The 24,285-nt window shown below is 43.4% G+C and overlaps 1 protein-coding gene across 5 annotated transcripts in view; it reads left to right on the forward strand.

Annotated features, from left to right (window-relative positions):
* Grin2b (glutamate ionotropic receptor NMDA type subunit 2B) overlaps positions 1-23,857 on the forward strand; it is a 461,196-nt gene extending 437,339 nt beyond the window's left edge. For all 5 annotated transcript variants that reach the window (XM_004845843.3, XM_021259153.2, XM_004845844.3 and 2 more), the window contains one exon: positions 433-23,857. In XM_004845843.3, the coding sequence (XP_004845900.1) occupies positions 433-2,286 (1,854 nt within the window). In that variant the 3' untranslated portion in view covers positions 2,287-23,857. The remainder of the gene's footprint in view (positions 1-432) is intronic.
* Positions 23,858-24,285: the final 428 nt, after the last annotated feature.

Genomic DNA, 24,285 nt, shown 5'->3' on the forward strand with positions numbered 1-24,285 from the left:
TCGGTAGAGCTTTCCATTTACCTCTGGTGACTGGCAATATTTTTTTGCTATGGGTTCATATCATGGCCTTATTTTTACAATGCAAAAATCTGGCATAGATTTAAAAAATCAGGGTAAGTCAAGGGTGGACTTGAGGCAAGCACATCACGTTTTGCGATTCCAGACTGTGTGCTTAGGTCGCTTGGTGTAGTCATGCCCCCTCTCTGACAGCCACGTCATTAACCTTAGCTCACCCAGGAAACTTGCTGAATTCAGGAGACAAGACAGATGGGCTCAGGCCACACCCTAAATAAGTGCTCGAACCTTTGTGCTTCGAGCTCTCCCTGGCCTTTTCGGACTCCGCTTAGCAGTTGGTGGCGGGAGTACTCTGATTATGGTCATTTGTGGCTTCACTGCCCTGTCCCTGACCTGTCCCATCCTGTGTCACTTCAGGGCATCTACAGCTGCATCCACGGAGTGGCTATCGAGGAGCGCCAGTCCGTGATGAATTCCCCCACTGCGACCATGAACAACACGCACTCCAACATCCTGCGCCTGCTGCGCACGGCCAAGAACATGGCCAACCTGTCTGGCGTGAACGGCTCCCCTCAGAGCGCCCTGGACTTCATCCGCCGGGAGTCCTCGGTCTATGACATCTCCGAGCACCGCCGCAGCTTCACGCACTCAGACTGCAAGTCCTACAACAACCCTCCCTGCGAGGAAAACCTCTTCAGTGACTACATCAGCGAGGTGGAGCGAACTTTCGGCAACCTGCAGCTGAAGGACAGCAACGTGTACCAAGACCACTACCACCACCACCACCGGCCGCACAGCATCGGCAGCACCAGCTCCATCGACGGGCTCTACGACTGCGACAACCCACCCTTCACCACCCAGCCCAGGTCCCTCGGCAAGAAGCCGCTGGACATCGGCCTGCCCTCCTCCAAACACAGCCAGCTGAGTGACCTGTACGGCAAGTTCTCCTTCAAGAGTGACCGCTACGGCGGCCACGACGACCTGATCCGCTCAGATGTCTCGGACATCTCCACGCACACGGTCACCTACGGCAACATTGAGGGCAACGCAGCCAAGCGGCGCAAGCAGCAGTACAAGGACAGCCTGAAGAAGCGGCCGGCCTCGGCCAAGTCCAGGCGCGAGTTCGACGAGATCGAGCTCGCCTACCGCCGGCGGCCGGCCCGCTCCCCGGACCACAAGCGCTGCTTCAGGGACAAGGAGGGGCTGCGGGACTTCTACCTGGACCAGTTTCGAACCAAGGAGAACTCGCCCCACTGGGAACACGTGGATCTGACCGACATCTACAAGGAGCGGAGCGATGACTTCAAGCGCGACCCGCTGGGCGGAGGAGGGCCCTGCGCCAACCGCTCTCACCTCAAACACGGGGCGGGCGACAAACATGGCGTGGTCGGCGGGGTGCCGGCGCCCTGGGAGAACAACCTGACCAGCGTGGACTGGGAGGACCGGGCCGGGGCCAACTTCTGCCGCAGCTGCCCCTCCAAGCTGCACAACTACTCCGCCGTGGCGGGCCAGAACTCGGGCCGGCAGGCGTGCATCCGGTGCGAGGCCTGCAAGAAGGCGGGCAACCTGTACGACATCAGCGAGGACAACTCCCTGCAGGAGCTGGACCAGCCGGCGGCCCCGGTGGCGGTGGCGTCGAACGCGGCCAGCGCCAAGTACCCGCAGAGCCCGACCAATGCCAAGGCGCAGAAGAAGAGCCGCAACAAGCTGCGCCGGCAGCACTCCTACGACACCTTCGTGGACCTGCAGAAGGAAGAAGCCGCCTTGGCCCCGCGCAGCGTGAGCCTGAAAGACAAGGGCCGCTTCGTGGATGGCAGCCCCTACGCCCACATGTTTGAGATGCCCGCCGGTGACGGCACCTTTGCCAACAGCAAGTCCTCGGTGCCCGCTGCCGGACACCACCACCACAACAACCCTGGCGGAGGCTACATGCTCAGCAAGTCGCTCTACCCCGACCGGGTCACGCAAAACCCTTTCATCCCCACTTTTGGGGACGACCAGTGCTTGCTCCATGGCAGCAAATCCTACTTCTTCAGGCAGCCCACGGTGGCAGGTGCGTCGAAAGCCAGGCCAGACTTCCGGGCCCTTGTCACCAACAAGCCGATGGTCTCGGCCCTGCACGGGGCTGTGCCAGGCCGTTTCCAGAAGGACATCTGTATAGGGAACCAGTCCAACCCCTGTGTGCCTAACAACAAAAACCCCAGGGCTTTCAATGGCTCCAGCAATGGGCATGTTTATGAGAAACTTTCTAGTATCGAGTCCGATGTCTGAGTGAGGGAAGAGAGAGGTTACGGTGGGCATGGGAGGGGCAGGGCTGTGGGCCCCGTGGTGCGCATGTCACAGGGGGGTCGGGGATGAACTTGGTTCCCATTTGCTCCTTTCTTCTTCTTTTACTTTATTTACGGGATCCTGGAGTTCTGCTTCCTACTGAAGGCAACCCTGGTGACTAGCACCATCTCTCTTCCCTTTCACAGCCCTCCCTTCCTCCCCTCATCTGTCTGCCATTTCTGGTCCCTTGCGAGAGGCCGAAGCAGGCCCTCAGCACAGGACGGAGGAGGGGAGCAAGGGCGCACTCTGGGGGAGAGAGTCTTCCTAACACAGACAAGCTCTTTGCCGGGCACTCTGAGGGAGGCCAGGAGGAGCGCAGGGCCGCGTGACCACAGGATTAGCTTTCCCCAAACTGATCTTCTCATTTAGACGGGGGAGCAAAAGTATTCAAGTGATACCAGCCAGCATCCAGTTGTGAATGGAAAGAGCCTTTTGCTAAATTCTTATTGTATAGACGACAACTGCCTAGAGTTGTGTGGCCAGCAGAAGGTGAGAGACCATGCATGTTTATATATAAGCCAAAAAAAGAGATGTTTGCTTCAGCTCCATGAGACTCATTTGTGGTGAACTGGAGTGAAAGGTCATTGGTGGATGAGTGGATTCCTGAGCAGACTGGAGAGTTCACTTTGATGGTGTTCCATGGTGTGTTGGAAGCCAGGGCAGGGGATCGTGTGGGCGTGTGTGTCTGGGTACAGTTGCACATACCTGCGGCGGGTGCCTCTAAATTCATACCTTGACTCCTTGTATTGTTTTTCGCCCTATCCCTGTGCAATGTGCTTGTTTTGGCTTATATACAAACGGAGATGGTCATATGCTACCCAAATGTTGGCTGTCTTCCCCTTCACCTTCCTGAATAGGAAGAATGGAAGTTCTTGACAAAGATTGTGTACTGGAGACAAAACATATATATATAAGAAGAAGAAATGAGACGATCTTACAAAAGCAAGGTACAAAAATTATTTTTCAGTGATTGCCAATGGTTTCAACCAGTTTAGGCCAAGAACTTTCTAGGAAGTTTATAGGGAAAGAGAAGCAGCCATGATTCTTTTGCCCACACTTCAGGGCAAAAGATTCTATAAAGTTCTTTGAGCTTTTAGACCCTTGACTGGCCAAGGTTTGGGGAGTCACTCAGTAACACTTTGAAGAACAGGGGAGTCCTGGGTGTAGGGTAAGTGAGAGAGGGGGATGTTTTCAATGCTTTGATCCCTTCTTACTTAACCCGGAGCTAGAAGAACAGGCCTCTTTTGCCTGAAGTGATGACAACAGATAAGGGGGAACAGACAGTAAGAGAAATGAGCCCCCTGAGCACAGCACAGGAAGCCTGGAGAGAAGGGAAGAGATTTAGAAGTGGGAGAAGACTGACAGGAGACATTCTCCCGCCACCTCCCTGGGCCTGACTCCCTGGAAGTGTGACTTGCGCCCGATGTGAGCACTCTTGGTAGATGCCCTCCTACCCTCCTGTAACACCTCGGGTCCCTCTCACACTGTACTATTCAAAAGTAAATATATTTGTGTGTGTGTGTGTGTGCGTGTGTGTGTGCACATGAAAGTCCAGGGATGAGGGTACTGGCAGACATGTGCCCTCTTCACTTCAAGTTGGGAAATTGGGAAGGGAAAGGAATATCTGTCACTATCGGTCCTCTAACTTGGGGTAGGGTTGTTCTATGGGTCTGTCCCACTGTCCTGCCATCCTCCCCTCACTCAGGGTGGCGTCCAAAGAGCCCCGGGTCTGTCTGGAAGCTTGACTACAGGACCTGCCTTGTTGTACACAGGACACATAGACCAGAAAGGTGCTCATCCTCCTCTGGAAGAAAGCCACCATGTCTCTTCACGTCCACCCTCCAAGGCTGCTCTTTGCCTTCCTGTCCGCCATGCCTCGAGACCCTTCCTCATTCCCTGCCCACCTCCTTGAGTTTACCTCAGTATCTTTCATTTTAAAGCCAACTGAAGGCCTTGTAAAGCTCTGTTTTCTTTCTAAAACAAACGTGGGGGCAAGGGGCTGAACCTCTCACGGGTTTGGAGAGAGGAGCACGGAGTGCTTTACCTTAGATTCAAGGAAAGACTTTGAGAGAGAGGACAGAGGGTGTGAGGCGTCTCCAGGAGGAAGAAGGAGAAGGGCCATAGAAACATTGCTTCACCCTGGCTCTGCCCAAGAGCCAGGAGTTCATCCCCTCACTCTTCCTCTTACCTCACCCCTTAAAAATAAAAAACCAAACCAACTAACCTAGCGAACAGCAATCTAGAACACAGGGGGCTCTGTTGGTCTCCACTGGCGACTGAAATCAAGATGGTGTTTATTTCATATGTAAATATTTTGTTTTCTAATTAATTTTGTATAGATAAGGTGTTCTCTTGTGAGTATTCAGGGTGTTGGGCTGGAGGGAGTGGGGTGGGGATGGGAATGAAGGGGGAAAAGTGTTTTGTTATGGTTTTCCATTTTCCATTGGGGGAATTGTTTTGTATGGCCTTTGCTTCAGGGTGTCTGGAGAAAGTGAATGTGAACGCAAGTTACTATGGTGAGAAAGCCAGGGGAAAGTAAATTGTGTCAATGCCCTTCCCCTCCTCTAAAGCTGTTCTTTTTACTGGTGTCTGAAAAATGTTCATCCACTGGGGCCTGGGGACCTCAGGCTCAGTTTGGCTCTAAGCGAACCGCGGTCTGACTCCTATCTTCTAGGTAGACCATAGGGGACCAGCACTCTATAGAAGACAAGGTGTTGACACCAGATTTTCCCTGTCAGTACCTAAGGTAGCAAAGGTTCCTAAACGGGCTTAAAACAGAACTGAGGTAAAACTAAGTTCCCCTCTTTGTTGTGGCTGCTCAGAAAGCTCATTGCTGAGGAATCTCTGATATTCAGTGACCATTTCACCACTCTGACCCTTTTCTTCATAATCTCCCAGTCCCACCCATAAAAATCAGCACTGCAAGTCCACCCCAAAAATGTCCTCTAACTCAGCTTTTTGAAGCATGTAGTGTCTGGTTACAAAGAGATGGTGCGGATATGGATCTTTCGAATTCGCACACTTTTCTAGAAGAGCTTCCCAGATTGGCTCAAAACTCATTGACTAGGTGATTTCCTTAGAAACATTGCTGAAGTTAATTTTAGAGGTAGGAGGGTGAGAATGTGAGGGGTGGTGATGATGGTGACTTTATCTTTGCCTTGTTCTCATTACTGCCATCAGGAAGGTGCTATTTGCTTCAAGTCAGGTGTTCATAACCTGATCTTGGGTAAACCAGACAGAATTTCCTTCACTGGACTGTTGGCTTTGTGGAGGGCGGCAGACTCTCCCTCCCTCTCTTTACCATGGGATGAAATTTCCAAATCCACATGCCTAGCATATTTCATTTGTTCCTATCCTCCTATCATGAGACGCTGTCAGCTGGATAATTTGATTTTTCTGAACCCACTATCTGACCCAATTGATCACTTTCCTTCAACTGGATGTTTGAATTGAGACCAAGTAAGACATTCATGGCCTTCTCAAGAAAGTTTAAGGAAAGGAAAGCTGGGCATTGTCACAGTGTATAAATTACTTAACTCTAAAGTAACAAGCCAGTAAAATGCATGAGGAAGAATTCAGCAGTAAGCCCCATGTATATCACAGATGCAAATGGACCAAAACCTAATCCATCGAAAACTGTGAGATTCTGTAGATGCCCTCAGGAGCACCTGATGTTCCAATATTCTTCAGAATCCATGATTTCTCTTGTGTGCTCTTTATCCTACCCCTCCATTGCAGAAGTGGGTTGGTGGGTGTGGTCCTGCATCTCTCCTTTCAAAGCAATGCTGAACTCTCAGCATTTCCATGGACCTCAGTAATCCAACTCTTGAATTTGCCTGAATCAAGAATGTGCATACCCTTCAAAGTGACTGGTGTACAGTGGACTTTGTCATTTCAAGAGTTGTCACTGTGTGTCCTCAGCCAGATCTTGGGAAGCATCCTTACAATGTATTCCCCTGTCCTAGCCATAGCCATGTTGTGATTTGGGGGAGGGATCTCAAATGATTCCATTAAATGTTGGAGATGTCAGTAGTGCTAAAACACATGTGTAATGTTATCCAATAGGAGTTGTCTATACAGCTAAGTGAATGTCACCCACCCAGTCCTTCATGGCCATCAGGAGCTGCCCAAGGGGGAATTCTCTGCAGAGTGCTGGTCACCTGCACCTCTCACTTAAGAAATAGGGTTTCTTTGCTTTTAGTTTTTGTTTGTTTTTTAAAGAAATATAAGATATAAGGTAAAAATACCAGATTGTTTGGGTAATAGTTTTGGGAAAAGCTATTCCTGAACTCACTTTATTTTTTTTAATCATTGTCTTTCTAAAAAGGGCCTGTCATTGCTTGGCACACTGTGTGTGTTGTTTTGGTATGTTAGGAATGACTCATATGTGTGCATAAATGATGTAACTGTAGTGCTATTGATGAATGCAGTAGGCATTTCCAGTATTGTGACCATACCTTATGTGCTCTCTGAGCCCAAAGCCATATAGGAAATGTGCGTTCGGTGGGCTGCTAACAACTATGTTCGAGGCTTTGCTTTTATCACTCGAGTATCAGAGTTTGTTCTTCCAGTCTAAGATGAACAGTCATCGTGGAGCACTTCTGGCCTTACATGGTATGTACTCCATGATGTGATATCAGGGTCCTACAAAGGCTTTCAAACAGTGGCTTCCCACACAGACTTGTTGCTTTAGCACTGAGCTTGTCATCTGTCATTGAAATGAAAGCAATCCCAGGAAAAGTGACATATTAAGCCATATTAGGGATTTATACATTTAAACACCTAATCTACATTAGGATTCTCATTCCTTTCCCTGGGAATAGGCTGTGATGCAAGAAGGAGAAAACGGAACACAGAGTAACAGAGCAGGGAGCAAGAATTCAGGTTCCAGAGGTGAAGACATGTAAATCACACTTCTTCTCCACCCGCTTCTGTTTAGGGTTCCAGTGACAGTGGAATAGGACTTCTACTTAGGAATTATTTTCAATACACAGTCACATAGAGTGTAGTTTATAGATTCTAAATTCAACACCTTATAGGACAGGTTAAGGACTGTGACTTTACGTTGCTTCTCCTTCATTACAGGACACTAAGGAGGCAGCTAGAAGATCAAACTGCATAGAATAACAAAAGTTAATTATGCTATCTATTCTCTGCCCTGGTTCAGTTAATCTTTGAGTTAACCTAGTTGTTCTCTATTCTGTATTTCCCCACCTCTAAACTAGTTGCCCAGTTACCCCAGCCCATACACACCATTAAGGAGCCTTTTGACTGCCAGGTGCTACTTAACCTGTGGGACACATTTTTAGGTCTACCAGATGTTTGGGGCCACATTAAAATACAAACAAGTCAGTCTGAGAATTTCTAATATTGATCTAAATCTAGGATTCCATTCTAGCTTGGGGTTTCCATATTATATAGAATCACAGGATATCTGAATATGTCCCATCCTCACCCCATTTCAGCCTCATCAGTTCGATCACACAGGGCCCCTGTGAATTCTGTGACTTATGGTATGTCACTGTCTACACCCCTGACAAAGCCCCCTGCCAAAAATAATTCCTTAAATGAAAGTCAATGTTATTTCTGTGCCTTGGAGAGATTGGTGACATTTGGGGCCTCGAGTTTACAATACTGAAGCAAGGAAAAGGAATTTTGCTCAGAGAGTGTTAACATAGAAGTAACTGGGGGAAAGTGGGAAAAGTAATCTTCCACATCTCTCTGCCACTGTGTCCTTGTGTATCCATGTCAGAGCCGGTCACAGGGAGGCCCGGCACTGCTCTGTGCTTTAAAATATAATCATTGCTGGTGTGATTATGAGGGAAAGGCCTCCTGATGAGAACTGGAGGTGGAAAGTGGACTGAGTAGAATTCCTTGTAGTCGCAGGACTCTAGTGTGTAGCATCTGTTTTGGGAAAGGTGAATGGAACTCAGTGCAAGAATTAAGGGTACGATTAAAAAGCACAACACTAGGCCCATTATAAACTGTCACCCTAAATATTTATTTTCCATGCTTTAAACTTGAACTCTTTTTATCTGTAATTATTTTAATGTTGTGATTTAGGAGATGGAGCAGAATCCAGTACTATGCAGGGGAAAAAAAGCAAAAAGCTCTATTGAAATATGTTAGTTCAATTAAATCAGTGTCTACTAAGTATATACTATGTCACTGGGCTAGTACTGGGATGGATGTAAAAGGTTTTAAATAGAGTATATTATACTCATATAGAATATATGAATACATAAGCATAAAATATTTCAATGTATATAATATTTGTCTGTGGACTAAAGATTACACATGCACGTTTAATATTTGCTGGTTTGGGGGTATGAATCAAAGATATTTATTATGTTATTTTTAAAAAACACTACAGAGGTTCAACTCTCTACATCACAGCCAAATCTAGACCTCTTCTTCGGAACTGTTACAACTCCCAAAGCTAAAACTCTGAAATTCCCTCCTGATCAAGGGCTTGGACTTTTGACATCTTATCTACCTTCTTTCAAGCTCCTCTATGGTCAATCCATAAACCCATCTGGCTTCATTGACCTCCCTCTTTGGCCACAGGAAGACACAAGTGGCCTTGTGTCCCCCATGGCATCTGTGCTCTTCCCAGCTTTCTCTTCTTCCTCCTGTTCTCTCACTGCTCTCTTTTGCTATTTAATGCTATATCCTCACCCCCATCATCCACCACATCTCCAAGAATAGGTCTTCAACTTTTGTGGGAGAGCACAAATTCAATTCATGTAGTCTCACCTGCACCCCACCCACCTTGGACATCTGTTTTATTTCTGCTACGTTGACTGTGTCACATTCTCTGTTTGTTAGACTTGGTTTATTTTCCTTTTCTTTCTTTCAATGGGCAATATTTCTTACTGTATTACCAAGAGGAAGCATCCCATTTTGAATGGTCACATCACCTCTCTTCTCTGCCTTTCAGTGTCTCTTGTCCTTCTATCTGTCCCAGTTTCCCTTCCCTGTGTTCTAAATCCACCCCCTGACTTCTCTGAAGTGCACTCCATCCAGCCAATAGTACCTCTCTATGCTGTGTCTTTAATGCCTTGCACACACCTGCTTGCAACTATCTCAGAAACCAAATCCTACAATTATCTGTAAGGACAAATCTCTTGACTCAATTAGACTCATGAATTTCTGTCCTATATCTATTTTCTCTGCACTTCCAAACTTCTCAGACAGACGTTCCTTTCTGTCTTCATCACCTAGTTCTCCTGGATTTTATAATGGGGCTGCAACCTATTGTTTGGCAACATTCCGATGAGCTTCTTGTTACCAAGTCCAATAGCTTGTTTTTTATTTTCCCTGGTCTTTATCCTCAGTGACATGACCCTAGGCCAATCGTGTCAAGACAGTGCATTCTAGTCATCTTAGCTCTCTCATCCTCTCTGACCTCACTGCACCCTGCTTTTCCTTAGCAGTCACTTGCTATGGTGACCTTGATCCTCTCTACCTTATCTGCAAACAAGCTCCCTGTCTTGCACAACTTGATTAATTCAGAATGAAAATTAATTTTAAATCTTTATTCCTAGTCACTATGTGCAGTTCAGTTTAGTGCGCACATTTCCAATCACCTCACTTCATATTGACTCAAATACCCAAAACTATCCCTGCAAGCCAACACAATCAAGTTCCCCTTTTGGTTAATGGGACCACCCTTCCTTCTGTCACCAAACTAAAGCTTGACCAGACCCCTGTGCCTCCTCCATTTCTCTCCTTCTGCACATCTAATTATTTGGAAAAGTCTGTTAATTCTTATCCCTAAAGTTTTTCATCTCCCCTTTTCATTCAGCCTCTTCCCTCTGGTCTGCATTATTGCAATGTCTTATAGCAGTCTTCCAAGAATTTATATCTGAATCTATTCTTTCTAGTTTTCATTTCCCAAATACGAATTAGATCATGTCATCCTTCAACTCAAAAAAATAATCTTCAGTGGGCTTCACTTGCCACATTCTCCCCAGAACCATTACTTCTTGTAATTTGCCCTGTGTGTGCTTCATTCCAGGCAAGAAAAGTCATGTGTTTATGCTTTCATTTTCCTATAGCATCTGGTTTTCTTACTTGTGTCTTTCTTTAAATTATTCCCTTTGCCCAAAACGCTGCTGTCCTCATCTTCCATCTCATTCCCTTCTTGCATAATATCCATTCCATCTATATAAATCTCCAAAGACCAGAACAAGTAACCACCACATCTATTTTCCTTCATGCTCTATAAATTAAAAAATAGGCATTTTTTGAATGCTCATAATACTGACCATCTTATTTTATAGTTATTTAGTTACATATTCATCTTCCCTGATAGAACCTAAATGGGAAATATATTTATTCATCTTTTTATCTCTTGTAACACCTGAGTGCCTTGTATATGAAAGTCACCACTAAATATTTGATATTATCATAGATTATAATTGAAAAGGAGTCACTCTATTTTGCCCACTGGATACTTGAATCTGAAGTAAAACTTAAGGATGAGCACTCCCTTGTATCTCTCTTTCTTTACACAAAATCACAGCAGTGCACTGCATGCATACATTTCCATGCTGATTATTATTTCCAATGGGAATTTAGATTGCTCTAAATTGAACTTTGTCCTTGGAAATCATTCTGTGGCTGTTTTGTGGTCAGTAGAGTGTATTTGGAGAAATCTACATACAGAGACAAAGTGAGTGACAGAGAGAGAGAGAGAGAGAGAGAGAGAGAGAGAGAGAGAGAGAGAGACCCTGAAGCATATTGATCAAATCAAATGCTAGGCATCAGGAGCTATTTAGATGCCTTGAGTGGAGCTTGTACCCAGGCACTTCACTGCTGTGACTGAGTCTAACAAGCTGACCTATACTTGGATTGATCTTTGTGTTTAAAAACCTTGTCACAATTCAGGCTCACTAATCACACAGCCTTCTGGCTCCCAAATGGTGGTCTAACAGGACCAATGTATTTATGACCAAGCACACGGGCACTTCCCATATGTGTAGTAACTGTGTCAGGTCAGGCTTCGGGAGCTGTTTGTATTGCTCATGACCTTGTCTTGATAATACTCTATTTCTTTCCTGGACTCTGGATTCTTACTCTCCCTTTAATTTACAGGCGTCCTTCTCCCAAAGAGAAGATGAGACCTGAGGTAATGGAACATTACCTCTGATCTGCACAGTTCAAATGAAAATAAGTTGGGATTTAAAGGAGCTGGTTGAGAGAGAATTCTAGTCTCTAAACTCTTGCTTTGGAAATATGAAGGAATCCATTACCGTGAGTGAGAGAACATCACTGCTGATCTTATAGCCCTCCTGTTCTTTCAGTCTCTGAGCCCTGCTCACCATTCCCCTGGTCTTTGGGTTCTACATAGTGGGTCTGATCTATTTGTTCTAGTTAGTATCAGCTTCTGTTCACCTCTCTGAAGAAACTCACAGAGCTGGTACTGTCCTTTCACTTAAGCTGCTCTGGTAACTTACCATGTTTTTTTTCCTTCTCCTGGCCAGCCTTCTCTATAAATCTCATTATGTCATTGGCCATGAATTATTCTCCTTTGCGAAGCATCTTCTGTCACTGTGTGCTAATTTAAAGCATACTATAGAAAACTGAACTGAAATAAGTTACAGGCGGTGACAAGTCTCTTTTTCAAAAAAGCAAACGAAGCCCATTCTTCATTGAGATGGGATGGGGGTAGAGAAATTATTATTGGCAAGCTAGGGCAAAACTTGTGACAACTTGGGAGATACCTAATAAAATTTAAAATGTAAGTCTAGATGGATATTTTTTTTTCAAAAGTCCAATTATGTCTAATAGTCCCAATCCTGAGAATGAGGATAGTTAACATTTTAGAGCAAAATATATTTCATCATACTGGATTATGAGGCTTTTTAAAAAAAAAACAATGAAACAAATAGTCTGGTAACAGCTAGCAGGAGGGTGCTAAGCAGCTATTCTCCAAATAAAGACATTCATGAATCTCTGTTGGACCAAAATCTCATGCAGTTTTATCCATGAAGTATTTATGTCTGGTTTTTGCCTGTGAGTACCTGTAATAGATAAGGGAACATAGGAGGAAGGGAAAAACAGGAAGTATGCAATGAAGCCTCTTCTCATGTCCAAATAAAGCTGAGAGCTCATTGGTTACTGGCTTAGGTGACAGCTTCAGAAAGTAGAAAACTCCCAAAGAGCAAGGCCCACAGCTGATGGCATCCAGATATCCATTCCTGCAGTCACTTCCAAGGCGCCAAAAGCACTTTCTGAGAGCCACCTTCACTCCCACTTGTGGAGTGTAGCTTGCTTGATCCAATCCTAAAAGTTGCAGGGAAAATAACAGCTTCCCAGGACAGTGTCCAGAAAGAACTGTGCCCACCTTGTGAAAGTAAGGGTGTGACTCCAACCGAATCTGTGAGGTCTCTGCTGTTTGCAAGGCATCTGGCCACAGCTTTTCTCTGAGTCCGTATCCAGGCTCTTTGGTGACAGCACAAAGAGCCCTTGATCCTTACCTTGGGAAGAGAGGGAGGGACACACTCCACCTCTCGTCCCTACAGAGTCTGAGCTACCAGTCATAACTCTACCTACACATCCTTTTGCAGGAAGAGAATTGAAGTTCATGAGCTCTGATGGGAGTGGGGCTTTGGAGGATGTGACCACAGGAATAGGAATGTACCGAGATGCTTGCCTTTCTTAGATAAGGATATTACCTGTTTCCAAAAGGAATGTTTTTTCTAAAAAATAATAATAATGCCTGCCTGAAACCTCAGTCCTATTCAGAGTGATCTATGTAGTTAACTGCCATTGTTACATTCGGATTATCATTGATCATTTCTTTTGAAATCATGGCTATTGTAGTGTTCCCCTTCCAGGTGACACAAGAGACACCTGCAGATGAGTGATGAGGCCTCCCTGTTGCCTCTGGCTGAGGTACGCTCTCAGCAACTTATTAATTGCTTCCATCTATTCACCAATACAGCCCAACTGCACCTAATTAGATGGTCCCTTCGCCATGAACATTCTAAGGTTTTCATACCTTCTCATCACACACACACACACACACACACACACACACACACACACAATCCTAACTACATCCCAATTGCTAATATCACTTTATGAGTAATAAAAATATTTAATGAGTACTTTATGGGCAGGCATATTATAATTTATCTGGTATTTTCTCTCCTCCTCTACCTAGCTGTGGATCGCTGACATCTCAAGGTCTGACAGAAATATGCAGGCTTTACCTGAAGGGAGCACATTCTTTGTATTGGAATGACCTGGTTACCGTGCCAACTGTCTTATCTTACCCTTGGAATCCATGCAGTCTTTTGATGTCCCATTAGCGGATCAGTGCTAAGATGGTGGAGAGGCAGAAGCCAGTCTCTCTGAGAACAGACAGTCCTGTTGCTTAGATACTTTCATAACACGTGTATCCATATCTGCTCTTTGAAGCAACATGAGCGAAGTAGAGAGGTCTGTTCTTGGTCGTGACAGGAATGGGGATGAGTGTCTTGTGAGATTGGTAATTTGTGCATTCTACTTCTCTCAGGGTCAAGAAGAGGGAAAGTGGCAAGACTTCATGTAGGAAGGAAAGGGGGAGGGTAAAGAGGCAAACAGAACTTTTCTTGAGAAAAATATAAAATAGTTAAAAATACTTCTTTTTTGATTATGAATACAATTGGAAGTCCACCAGGGCACTTATAGCTGTGTTTTCCATCATTTCCTTTTCATTTCTTGCATTCTCTTCTCTTTCTCAGTGTATAGATCTCGGGGTATTTTTGTATCCAGTTAGCTCCAAGTAACACACACACACACACACACACACACACACACACACACACTCAATATTAGGATGAGAAATTGAGAAACCACAGAGTTTAAATGTGCACACAGTATTTAATGTTTCCAAATCAGAGCCCAGTCAATCAATTCTAGTGTATTTTAACAACCAAGATGGAGCCTGCTATACATAGCTGGACACCTTGGGCCATAGAAAAGAGAGTTATTTTATTACAAGATTATTCCTGAGGCTTCTGGGCACTTTCAATGGTCAGAGCATTTACTTCGGTTACTTCCTAAGAGCAAGCAAAAGACATGGATCACAAACAACAGTGAAGGGCCATTTCTTAAGAATTCTTAACCTCATTCTCATGTTACAAAGCTGTGACATTTTCTAGCCTGGCTCAGCCTGCCCTCCTTGGAGAAGGAGGGAGTTTCTAAGATCACCAGCAGCCTCCTGAGGCCACTGCCATCACTAGCCTGTGGCATATTCTGAGTAAATTAAAATACAGTGGTACCTCAGTTCACGAACTTAATTCTCTCCATGATTCTGGTTGCAGAATTTGTTCCATGATTCTGGTTGCAACCAAATTAATCCTTGAATGAATTCTGTGACCAGAATTATGGAAAGAATTAAGTTCATGAACCAAGGTACCACTCTAGCTGGTACGTAGATATGGGAGAATTGACCATCATCATTTTTCCAAATGGCCTCCTTTGACATGGAAATATGATGGTTTTTAATTTTATACATGAAAAGGTTTCAGGTCAGAAAAATTAGATAAGTAAAAAAAGTTATATTGAAAATTCTTGCCAGAATCATAACTTGTTGGAAATTTTAACTCTCAGTCCAAAACAAGAAGTAATGTTGCCGGAATTGTGTACCAACCTAAGTTTTCAACATGGAAAAATTTATGAAACCCAGGCAGCTTATTTAGCCAAATCTTTTAAATATTTTTTTCATGGATTTCCTTCCCCCTACATACACACATGCACACACACACACGCACACACCATATGAATCAAGAGACCAGTCAAAAAGGGCAATAAGAAAGCAAAAAATTTGAAACCAGAAAGGAAAGTTTTCTGTAATGAAGAAAAGTGGCAGTTTAAATAAAATCATTTGCATTTTGTGGAGTAAGACATTGTGAATAATTTTTTATCATTAAAATTTTTTATGTAGCATGTAAACCACACAAATAAAAAGCTCAAGAAAAATCTGAGACAGAGGGTCTTTTTTGCAGGATGTTACTTGGGGCCAGAAACTCCAGGGATGTGTTCAGGGCAGTTAGGACACTGGCAGTGTCAGTTTGGATCAGCCCATGGCGAGCCAGGCTACCTCAAGGGAGAACTTCTTAGATTCTTCTACATACCTCCATGTCATTTAGTCAAGTTGAAATAGAGCAAGCTTGCTTCCAATGTTAAAGTATGAATAGATTCTGGAAACATAAGCAGAAATAACAGGAAGTTCAGATACACAATGAACTTCCAAAGGAAGGACCTATACCCCCCAGACCCATAATAAATAATTATTTGCCACCTAAATCGTGAAGGAAACACGAACATTCCAAAGATCTGCTGAGAATACTTGTAATACCTTAATTTTGCCCCAAAATTGTAATGGTAAATTCTTTAATCATTGTAGACCAGGAAATCCTGCAGCTACCACCTGAGGGTTTATCCAATCCACCCTGCACTCATGTATGGCTAACAGGAAACATTCCATCTTTCCAAAAAGGGAGTATCTTTCGTTCGTGCCACAGAACAAATTTTGGTCCATTCACAGAGGATTCTGCTTATATCAAGAACAATGAAAAGAGGATCTTAGCTTAATGTTGGTTTGGGTTTTCTGTTTCTTTGTTTTGTTTTTTGGTCACTTTGTCGCCATTTTGGACCTAGATGAAAGGCAAGGGAAGAAGTGAGAAGGTGGAAAATCCCTTTTATCCCGTCACTTTTACAGTGCAGGAGTTCCCAGGCCCTGACCCAGGCCCTGATTTCAGGAGAGGACATGGGCAGAGGGAGGAGGTGACTGAGCCCCATGCATGGGGGAAGAGGGGATAGGCACCCGAATCTTCCTCAAGCTCAAAGTTGAGAGTCAAGCCAACTGCAAATATCATTTCTCTCCTGCCCCTTTGCCTCCACTATCATAATAGAGGAGCTGGGATTTAGCTCAGTGGTTCTGGTGCCTGCTTTGCAAGTGCAAGGTCCCGAGTTCGATCCCCGGTACCAAAAAAAACAAAACAAAAAGAGGGACGTATTATTCTACTTTGACACCATGGTGACTACATCTTTCTTATGAATACCATTACAGATAACTGAATCGTGAAGCTTCTTAATGACAAGTAACAAGGCCACCTGCTGATGAATGTATGGAACGTCTTATTCCCTGGAGATGACCCATGTGTTTCTTGTGTTACAGCTATATTCATGTGCAGTGCAAGGAAATAAGATTCATAGGGAAGCCAGGCATGGTGGCACAAGCCTGTGAAATCACCGCTCTGGGAGGCTGAGACAGGAAGATCACAAGGTCTTGCCCAGCCTGGTAAACTTAGCAACTTGGTGAGAACCTGTCTCAAAAAATAAAAGAAATAAAAATAAAGAGCTGGAGATGTGTCTGAGAGTGAAGGCCCTGGGTTCAATCCCCAGTACTGCAAAAACAAACAATTTGTATAGCTCCTAAGAGAATGAACAGAGAATTGTTTAATTGAAACCACAAAGCTCTTGTGCTTAGTATTAGATTTTAAAGTAGAAATGAAAAAGATAACCTCTAACCCTACCTGCCAAGAGTACAGCTCAGGGAAGCATTATGGAAGAAGTTTTATAAAGAAAATCCATACCAGTATCTCCTATTTTAAGTAGATATTAATGGGTCTGGGTGCTATGGAAAAGCAGAAAAAAACATCAATTTTAAAGACTAGGGCTCTCTCTGAAGCAGTTGCAACCACATCAGCTTAAACTCCCCACTGACTTTGTGGGAAGAATGTAATTCCCCTGATATTATTATGGTTTTCTTTCTTCCCTTTGGTCATTAGTACCTGGGCAGCTCACACCCCTCTTTCCTTCTGTAGCTTAAATGAAAGAATAATATGTATAACCCTGTTTGTATAAAGCCTATTGGATGAAGCCAGATATCTGGATGGAGTTTACAAAATGAACAAGGAACTCTTATCCCAGAGTTTCAACAATGTGTCTCTGATGAGAAGTCTCCTGGGGAAACTTAAATGCCCAGTAGCTTGTAACCTGATCAAGAAAGTTGATGGGTTTATGATCTTTACCAGCTCAATTGAGCTTTGACTTTCTTTCAATGAAATAAGCCTAACATCACTGTTCTCTTCAATATCTTCTGCTCACCAATATGCTAGAGCTGCTTCTATCTCCAGGGAGATGAATTAGACCAAGAACAAAATTCCTATCTTCTGGGCCAGTTACAATTGTTCTCTGCTTTCCTTTTTTCTTTCTTTTCCATTACTACATGGTGAAGAAATCTACCTGATTATCACCAAACATCCTAGTGGCAAACTCTGGAATGCAAATTCATGAAGAATGAGTACAGTCAGCATGTTCCATTTCATCCCGATAGTCTTTGGGAATTGTACTCTCTGTTCGGAGACCACCTGTTCTTTGAGGCATTTTCCTCTCCTGGAAGCCACGATTGCAAGATGAATTTCAGTGGTTGGTACAGGACAGAAGGCTATCTAAGCAGGAAAGTGTCCAAAATACCTATGTGTTTAGCCATTCCAAACTGGGTCTAATAGTTGAGAAGAGCTTTCCACATTTCTTTCATGGAAATTCTTCCTCACCTCCCAGGCTCTTGGCAGTTTTCCTGGTTCCCCTTCTTAGCTTTGCTTCCTGTCCCCACCTTCTCCGCCTATTATGGGTGAGTATATTCCTTAAACTGAATTTTTATCTAAACTATTATATTGTTAAAAAAAAGGATCATGATAATTTCTCATGGTTTTTTCCTTACTTTTTTTTAACTGGGAAAGATGGCTGGAGAAGGAAAAACTAATAAGTAAACAAACAGGACCTTGTTCCCAGATGCTCCAACTCAAGGTCAAGTGCTGAGATAGTAAGTGTCCTCCAATGAGAGCGCATGGTTCTGCTCAAGGAGAAAGGTGTGCTCTGGAATATTAAGCAACATCTGTGAGAGTGTGCACAACAGCTTTGGTCAAGATGTCTGTTGTGCCTGTGGAAGCATTTCTGCTCTCTCTCTCTCCCTCCTTCTCTCTCTCTCTCTCTCTCTCTCTCTCTCTCTCTCTCTCTGGGTTTTCAAGATGCACAGGTTTTACTTGGAGTATAGTGGTGACTGAACACTATCCTTGACTCTCCTTGGTCCTAGGGTCATAAGAAGCAAGTGTTTCTAAACATCTCAGGCCATGAGTCATTTCGTGTTACTTTTTTAACCATTAATGGAATGTACCTTCTCGAATGAGAAAGAGAAATTAGAATGGGAAATAGATTCAGTGACAAGCAGGCATAAAGCTTTATTCTAAAATATGCTCTTTCTTCACTGAGGTGAGAAATACCTAGAAACAAACAAGGAGGGGTTGGAGGTAAAGAAACAATAATGCTCACATCCAGGTGCTCTGAGTTACCCCTAGAAAGTTTGTCCCTACCTATAGGGTCTGGCAGGAGAAACTGTGCTGCCATTGACTGCTCCAAAATGATGACAGACTAACTTTAGAGAGAGGCATAGGCTTTCTTCCAGGAAGACTGATAAGTAATGCAGCTTGACTCTTCAAAAAACCCATCCACTAAACCTTTAGGGCAGCTTCTCTTAAATGATTTCCATTCTCCAGTCAAAAAATATTCAGATAGAAGAGCCGCATACTCACTGTGATTACATTTACTTAATTGGAGAAGCCAAAGGGCACTGAGAGAACAGAATACAGCATATCAGGAAATAGAGTTGCATTAGTTGAAACCTTTTTTTGGGTACAAATTTGAAATGATTTCGGATTACAAAGTTAGGTCACCTCTGAGAGAGAAAATCCTTTAAATAAAATTATATCTTCCCATCTCCAGTGAAAACACTGGGTTTCTAATCTGATTACTGTTTACTTCAGGAAAGGAAATTGGTAGGTTTGATTACAAATAAACATTTACAGATTGATTTAATCCAAAGCCTTACACATATCAACATGGACTTTACTGGCTCAGACATGATCTTTTAAGCTATGAAATACCGTTAATGGGTGGTAGATGGTATGTTCTTAGCAAATTAGGAAGACTAAAACATTAACTAACCAGTTCAGATATTGAGTCCAATTCCACTGTAGCCATAAGGGATTTGGGAGGAAAGCAACAAAGGAGAAAAGGGACAGGTACCAACTGCTTAAGGAGAGTCTTAAACATTTAAAAAAATGATAATAAACTCAAAGACAATGTTCACATAAGAAAAGGAGCGTGGCAAGTGAGCTCTGTCCTTGCCATTTAGAAATTTGGTTAAAGAACTCAACCAGGTTGTTTCTTTGCTTTGGGGGATTTTGGTTGCTTGGGTTTTGTTTAGTTTTTGAATTTTGCTGTTTTGCTTTTTTGTTTAGTGTTACTCTTACCCTTACTTTGGAGGGATTAGGCCTGTGGTTTCAGAGCCTGTTTGGAAAGATGACTTAATCCATGCAAGGATATGAATTGAATGAAAGCTCCATGCCAGTTTGCTCTAGGTGCTGGGGTACAAGTGTATAAAGATGGTGTTTGAAGCCATGAGACTGGATCTAAGAAATTAATGCAGGTGGAAGAGAATTCCCATATTGAACCCTGGGAACAGTCAGAGCCCCAGAGATGAATCAACTGGCAACAGTGAGTGAATAGCACCCCCAGGAAACATGGATCTCATTCCACTGGTGACCTGGAAGACAGTGTGTAGGGGACTGTGGGTAAAAAACATAACAAGGATGGTTCAAAGGAGAGTTTCAGGAGAGGAAGTGGTGCCAACATGAATAGACAATTCTTTTTAGGATCTCTGTTGTAAAGAGGACACAGAGATAGCAATGGAGGATTACGCAGGGTTCAAGAAATATTTTTAAAATGGGATAAATAGCCCATTTTATGCTGTCCAGCACGATACAGTAGAGATGGAAGATAATTTTTAGAGAGAGGGAACAATTGCTGGAGTAATGTCTTTGATGAGGTCAAATGGGGTTGGATCCAATGCACAAATGAAGAGACTGGCTTTAGAAGCCCAACTAGGTGTTTTTCAGTAATAGATGAGAGATGCTGTAATTGGGCAAGTAGGTTGATAAATGTGGAAGTATGCTTTTCTGATTGATGACATTTTCAGTGGTGAACTAATGGAATTCGTGAGCTAAGAATGAGTATTAGGGTAAGTCCTGGAGCTTTAAGAAGAGAAACAGCAATGAATTAGGCATATTACCATCTAGCAGGAAGAATGGAGTTATGAAAAAATGTAGGAAGCATGCTTGAGGTTCGTAGCCTTGAGTTTTAAGAAATTTAAGAAGTATTCTTCCATCAAATTCTGCTTAGACAGCAAGTTAGGTTTCAGGTTTGGGTTTAAACAAGTGAATGCAGTGAAAGCAGTTGGAGATAGGGAGTTAAGAGCAAGTGCGATGTAACAATGATCATGATTAGCCACGGAGTCTAAGCAGGATGAGGAGGAAAGTGAGGAGTTTTTTAAAATGTGAAATATTGAAGAAGGCTGGGGGCCAGAGACTGCAATAAAGGCAGAGGTTACCAAATTATTGAGTCAGAGTCCCAGAAAGAGTAATCTAGAAATTAGGAGCTGAGTCTGAGGCCGGTTGCATGGAGTTAGGATGGTGGAGGAGTTGAGGTTACTAAGAGAGAAGTGCTTTGGGGTCTCTTGTGGTGGTGGTGGGCTGAGTAAGGGAGGAAAAAGTTATGGAAGGAGCAGAGTTCAAGGAACTGAGAGGCCAAGATATGGGAAGGATTGTTTACATAGATATTGCAGTCAACAAAAATGCTGACTTGTGCATGATATGGGTGTATATTACGACAGGACTTAGGGAGAGAAATTCAAGAATATTTTAACTCTTGCATTAAGTAAGGAAGAACAGCTAATATCATCTGATGTGTTTCCAGGTGGATTTTATTGTTCATGTGTGGTTTTTAAGGAAGAGGATGGGAAGACAGTCTGGAAGTGACAGTGATGAACAAGGAAGGGACCCATTCCATCTGCAGGCCTAATGCTGTGAAAAATGTGTGAGGGCAGATGCCTAATACTCAAGATGGCTTCAGGGACCCCAGGGAGGGGTCAGGAGGGTGGAAGAAAATCAGGGTGTGTGACTGATGGCAAACCATGGAAAGGATTTGAGGAGTCAGTAAGGGATGGGAAACACGCTCAGATGGGGGATGTATTTGGGCACTTGAAAATGAAAGTCTAAGTGATATAAGAAATTCAACTGACCTGGGCTTCTCATGTGCTAAGCAAGGCTCATGGTTAGTCCAGGCTGGTTCTGAAGGACTTTGTCTGACTGAGGTGGGAAGGCTGCAAAGCACTGGGGGTAGGGCTCTACCAGCAGCATGAGGAACTCTCGTGCCTCATCGTCCATGTGATGTTTGCTTTTCCATCAGAAGCACCACTGCCATCTGTGATAGGTGAGCTACCACAAATGTTTATAAATGTTATTAAGTGTAGTCCTGCACTGTGTTTTGATTATTTATCCTGGAAAGAACATATTTTCACAGTAAATCTTGCCTTTTCTATTTTAAAGGTTTCTGCCTAAGTTGGTCTCTATGGAGGAATTTTAATTCTTTGTTCTTACTTACCTTACTCCTTGTTTATCTTTGGAAAAAACCTAAAGGACTGAAAAGCAGCTTAGCCTCTACCCAATTCTGTGAAATGAAAGGTTCTTCTGACTGGTCATTTTTATTTAGTATTTTCTTTTGTGTGAGAGAGGAACAGTGAGACAGGAGCAATAGAAAATTAAAGTCTTCAAACCTTTAGGGTGAGAATTTTGGAAGATCAGGAGAGGGTTTAGGAAAGAAAGGATTTTGAGTGTAGCCACATGAAAGGGAACAAACGAGGACTTTGGGGAAACTCCTGGAAAAAAATAAGAAATTTGGCCAAGGGAGGTAAGGAAAAAAATGTCCACTGTGTAGGCATTTGGAGATTTAGTGAGAGCAAACTAGAGTCCACCCCCAGGAGCACTTCACACACTTCTGACATAGATGATGAGCTGATTCTGCTTTATTTTGTGTGCTCTTAAAAATTGTAATTTGCAAAGAGACAAAACCTGTTCAGCCATTTCTCATGGACTAGGCCCCTGAACCCCATAGAATCTTGAACAGAGCACGAAAGAGATCACAACATGGCTGCTGGTGGTTCTCTGCCCAACTCCACCCCCCTGCAGTGTGGTTACGTCCTGCCTGGCATTTTCCCCCAAAGATTAGCTGGTGTTCATTCAGGCACATCTAATGCCTTCTCTTGAGCTCCTGTGTTGGAAGCGTATTACAACCAACTCAAGGGCTTATATGCTTTATGCACCGAGGACCAAGCGAAGTCCATTTAGGAAGGCAGAGGGAAGCAAAGGAAGCCAGAGATGGTTTTGTCATGACCCACCTTTGCTTTCTGACCTGCAGGAACCCAACCTTTTGCAAAAGTGAGCAGAAAACAACATGGTGTCTATTTACTCTACCTGGTACTTACCTTGCTTCAAGCTGTCTCCCACTGGGCTAATTAGGCACAACTGTTAGTTAAGAAAATTTGTGTGAAGTAGAGGCAAAATTGATAGAGGAGAGGGAATCTTCATCAGAGCTATGTTACCCAATGACCATTCCAGCATTCATACTTCCAAGTAGCCCTGATGTTCATGGATACTTGTCAGTGAGCTAGCTGGCATATGACAATAGATATCAGAGAAGAGACAGGAGGGGTCAAGGAGATCTTGTCCCCAGGGCAATCTCTTTTCCTCCACTTGACAGGAGCCAGTGCTCCCTCATGACAACACTTAGCCACAATGGCTGGTGCACAGGTGGGTGTGCGCCTGTGTGCATGCATGTGTGTGAGTGAGGGGGTGAGGATGGAAAGAAAAAACACATCCACAGTGGGTTGGGTTGCACTGGCTAAGCCACACCCTCCCAAAGTCATATAGTGGAGGGGAAATGGTCACAGCTTTCCCCCCATGGAGCCCCCCTGCCCAGGGAAAGTGCAGACGACTCAGGCTTGCCTTGACTCTGTGAGGCCCCGAGCCCACCCTCCTCCCCGGGGCTGGCTCGCCTTCCTCTTGACTCAGATCTCCAGCCCATCCACCTCTAAGTTCTTTTTTTGTTTGTTTTGTTTTTTGTTTTATGTAAATATATATTTCTTATTTTAGACATGCAGGGATCAATTGAGATTCTGGAGTGGGGGGAGGGGTGGATGACTGGGTCTTTTAATTTTTTCCTTTCTCTCTTGGATTTTGGTGTTTGAACTTAAAAAAAATACTTACAAGTATATATATAAGCAAATGACTTACCTTTAAAAAAAGAAATAAGTTGATTTCATTCTTTTGATTTATCTTGTTTCTCATTGGGATTGGGTGGGGGTGGGGGGTCTTTTGGGTGGAGGGCTTTTTTGTGAGATGTATAGATTTCCAGTTTGGACTTGTTCAAATGATGCAGGAACAAAAATTAAAATGAATTTAAAAAAAAGACAACATAAAAACAAGAAAAACTTTGTGATGTATAAAAGCTGTAAATAGTCAAAGATTCTTTCTCTTTTCTAATGGCAAATTATTTCTGTCACTTTATATTCAAAAAATAAAGAAACCTACCACAAATTATCAGGGTAAAAAATCCAGAATCGGAGTTTTTTCTTGGTCTTTGTGCTTTCTTTACTATACGTTAGAAAAAATTATTAAAGGTGCTGTTTGGGACAAACTCGGTTGATTATGGCTGTCAGTGGTATCTACACTGCAACTCTAGCTGGGTTAGAAACCTGTTTCAACTAACACTGAAGACTCTTGGTGATGGGTTGGGACAGTTTAAATAATTACTGGTCAAAAAGCAATTTTTTAAAGTTTCTGTTAAGATTATTTCTTAACTATATAACTATCCGCTGTTTTTTGTTTTCTTTTCACTATAAAAAATTTTAAATATATTCGAAAGTAGATAAGAATGGTGTAATGAACCTCCATGGATCCACCATGAAGCTTCAATAATTATAAAGTTGTGTCAGTCTTATTTCCACCATATCTCTACTCAATGTTCTCATATCGTCTTGAAACAGAT

The sequence above is a fragment of the Heterocephalus glaber genome, unplaced genomic scaffold (genome assembly GCF_053883595.1).
Source record: "Heterocephalus glaber isolate CG9 unplaced genomic scaffold, H.glaber_assembly_v1.0 deba00001444, whole genome shotgun sequence".
Lineage (NCBI taxonomy): Eukaryota > Metazoa > Chordata > Mammalia > Rodentia > Bathyergidae > Heterocephalus > Heterocephalus glaber.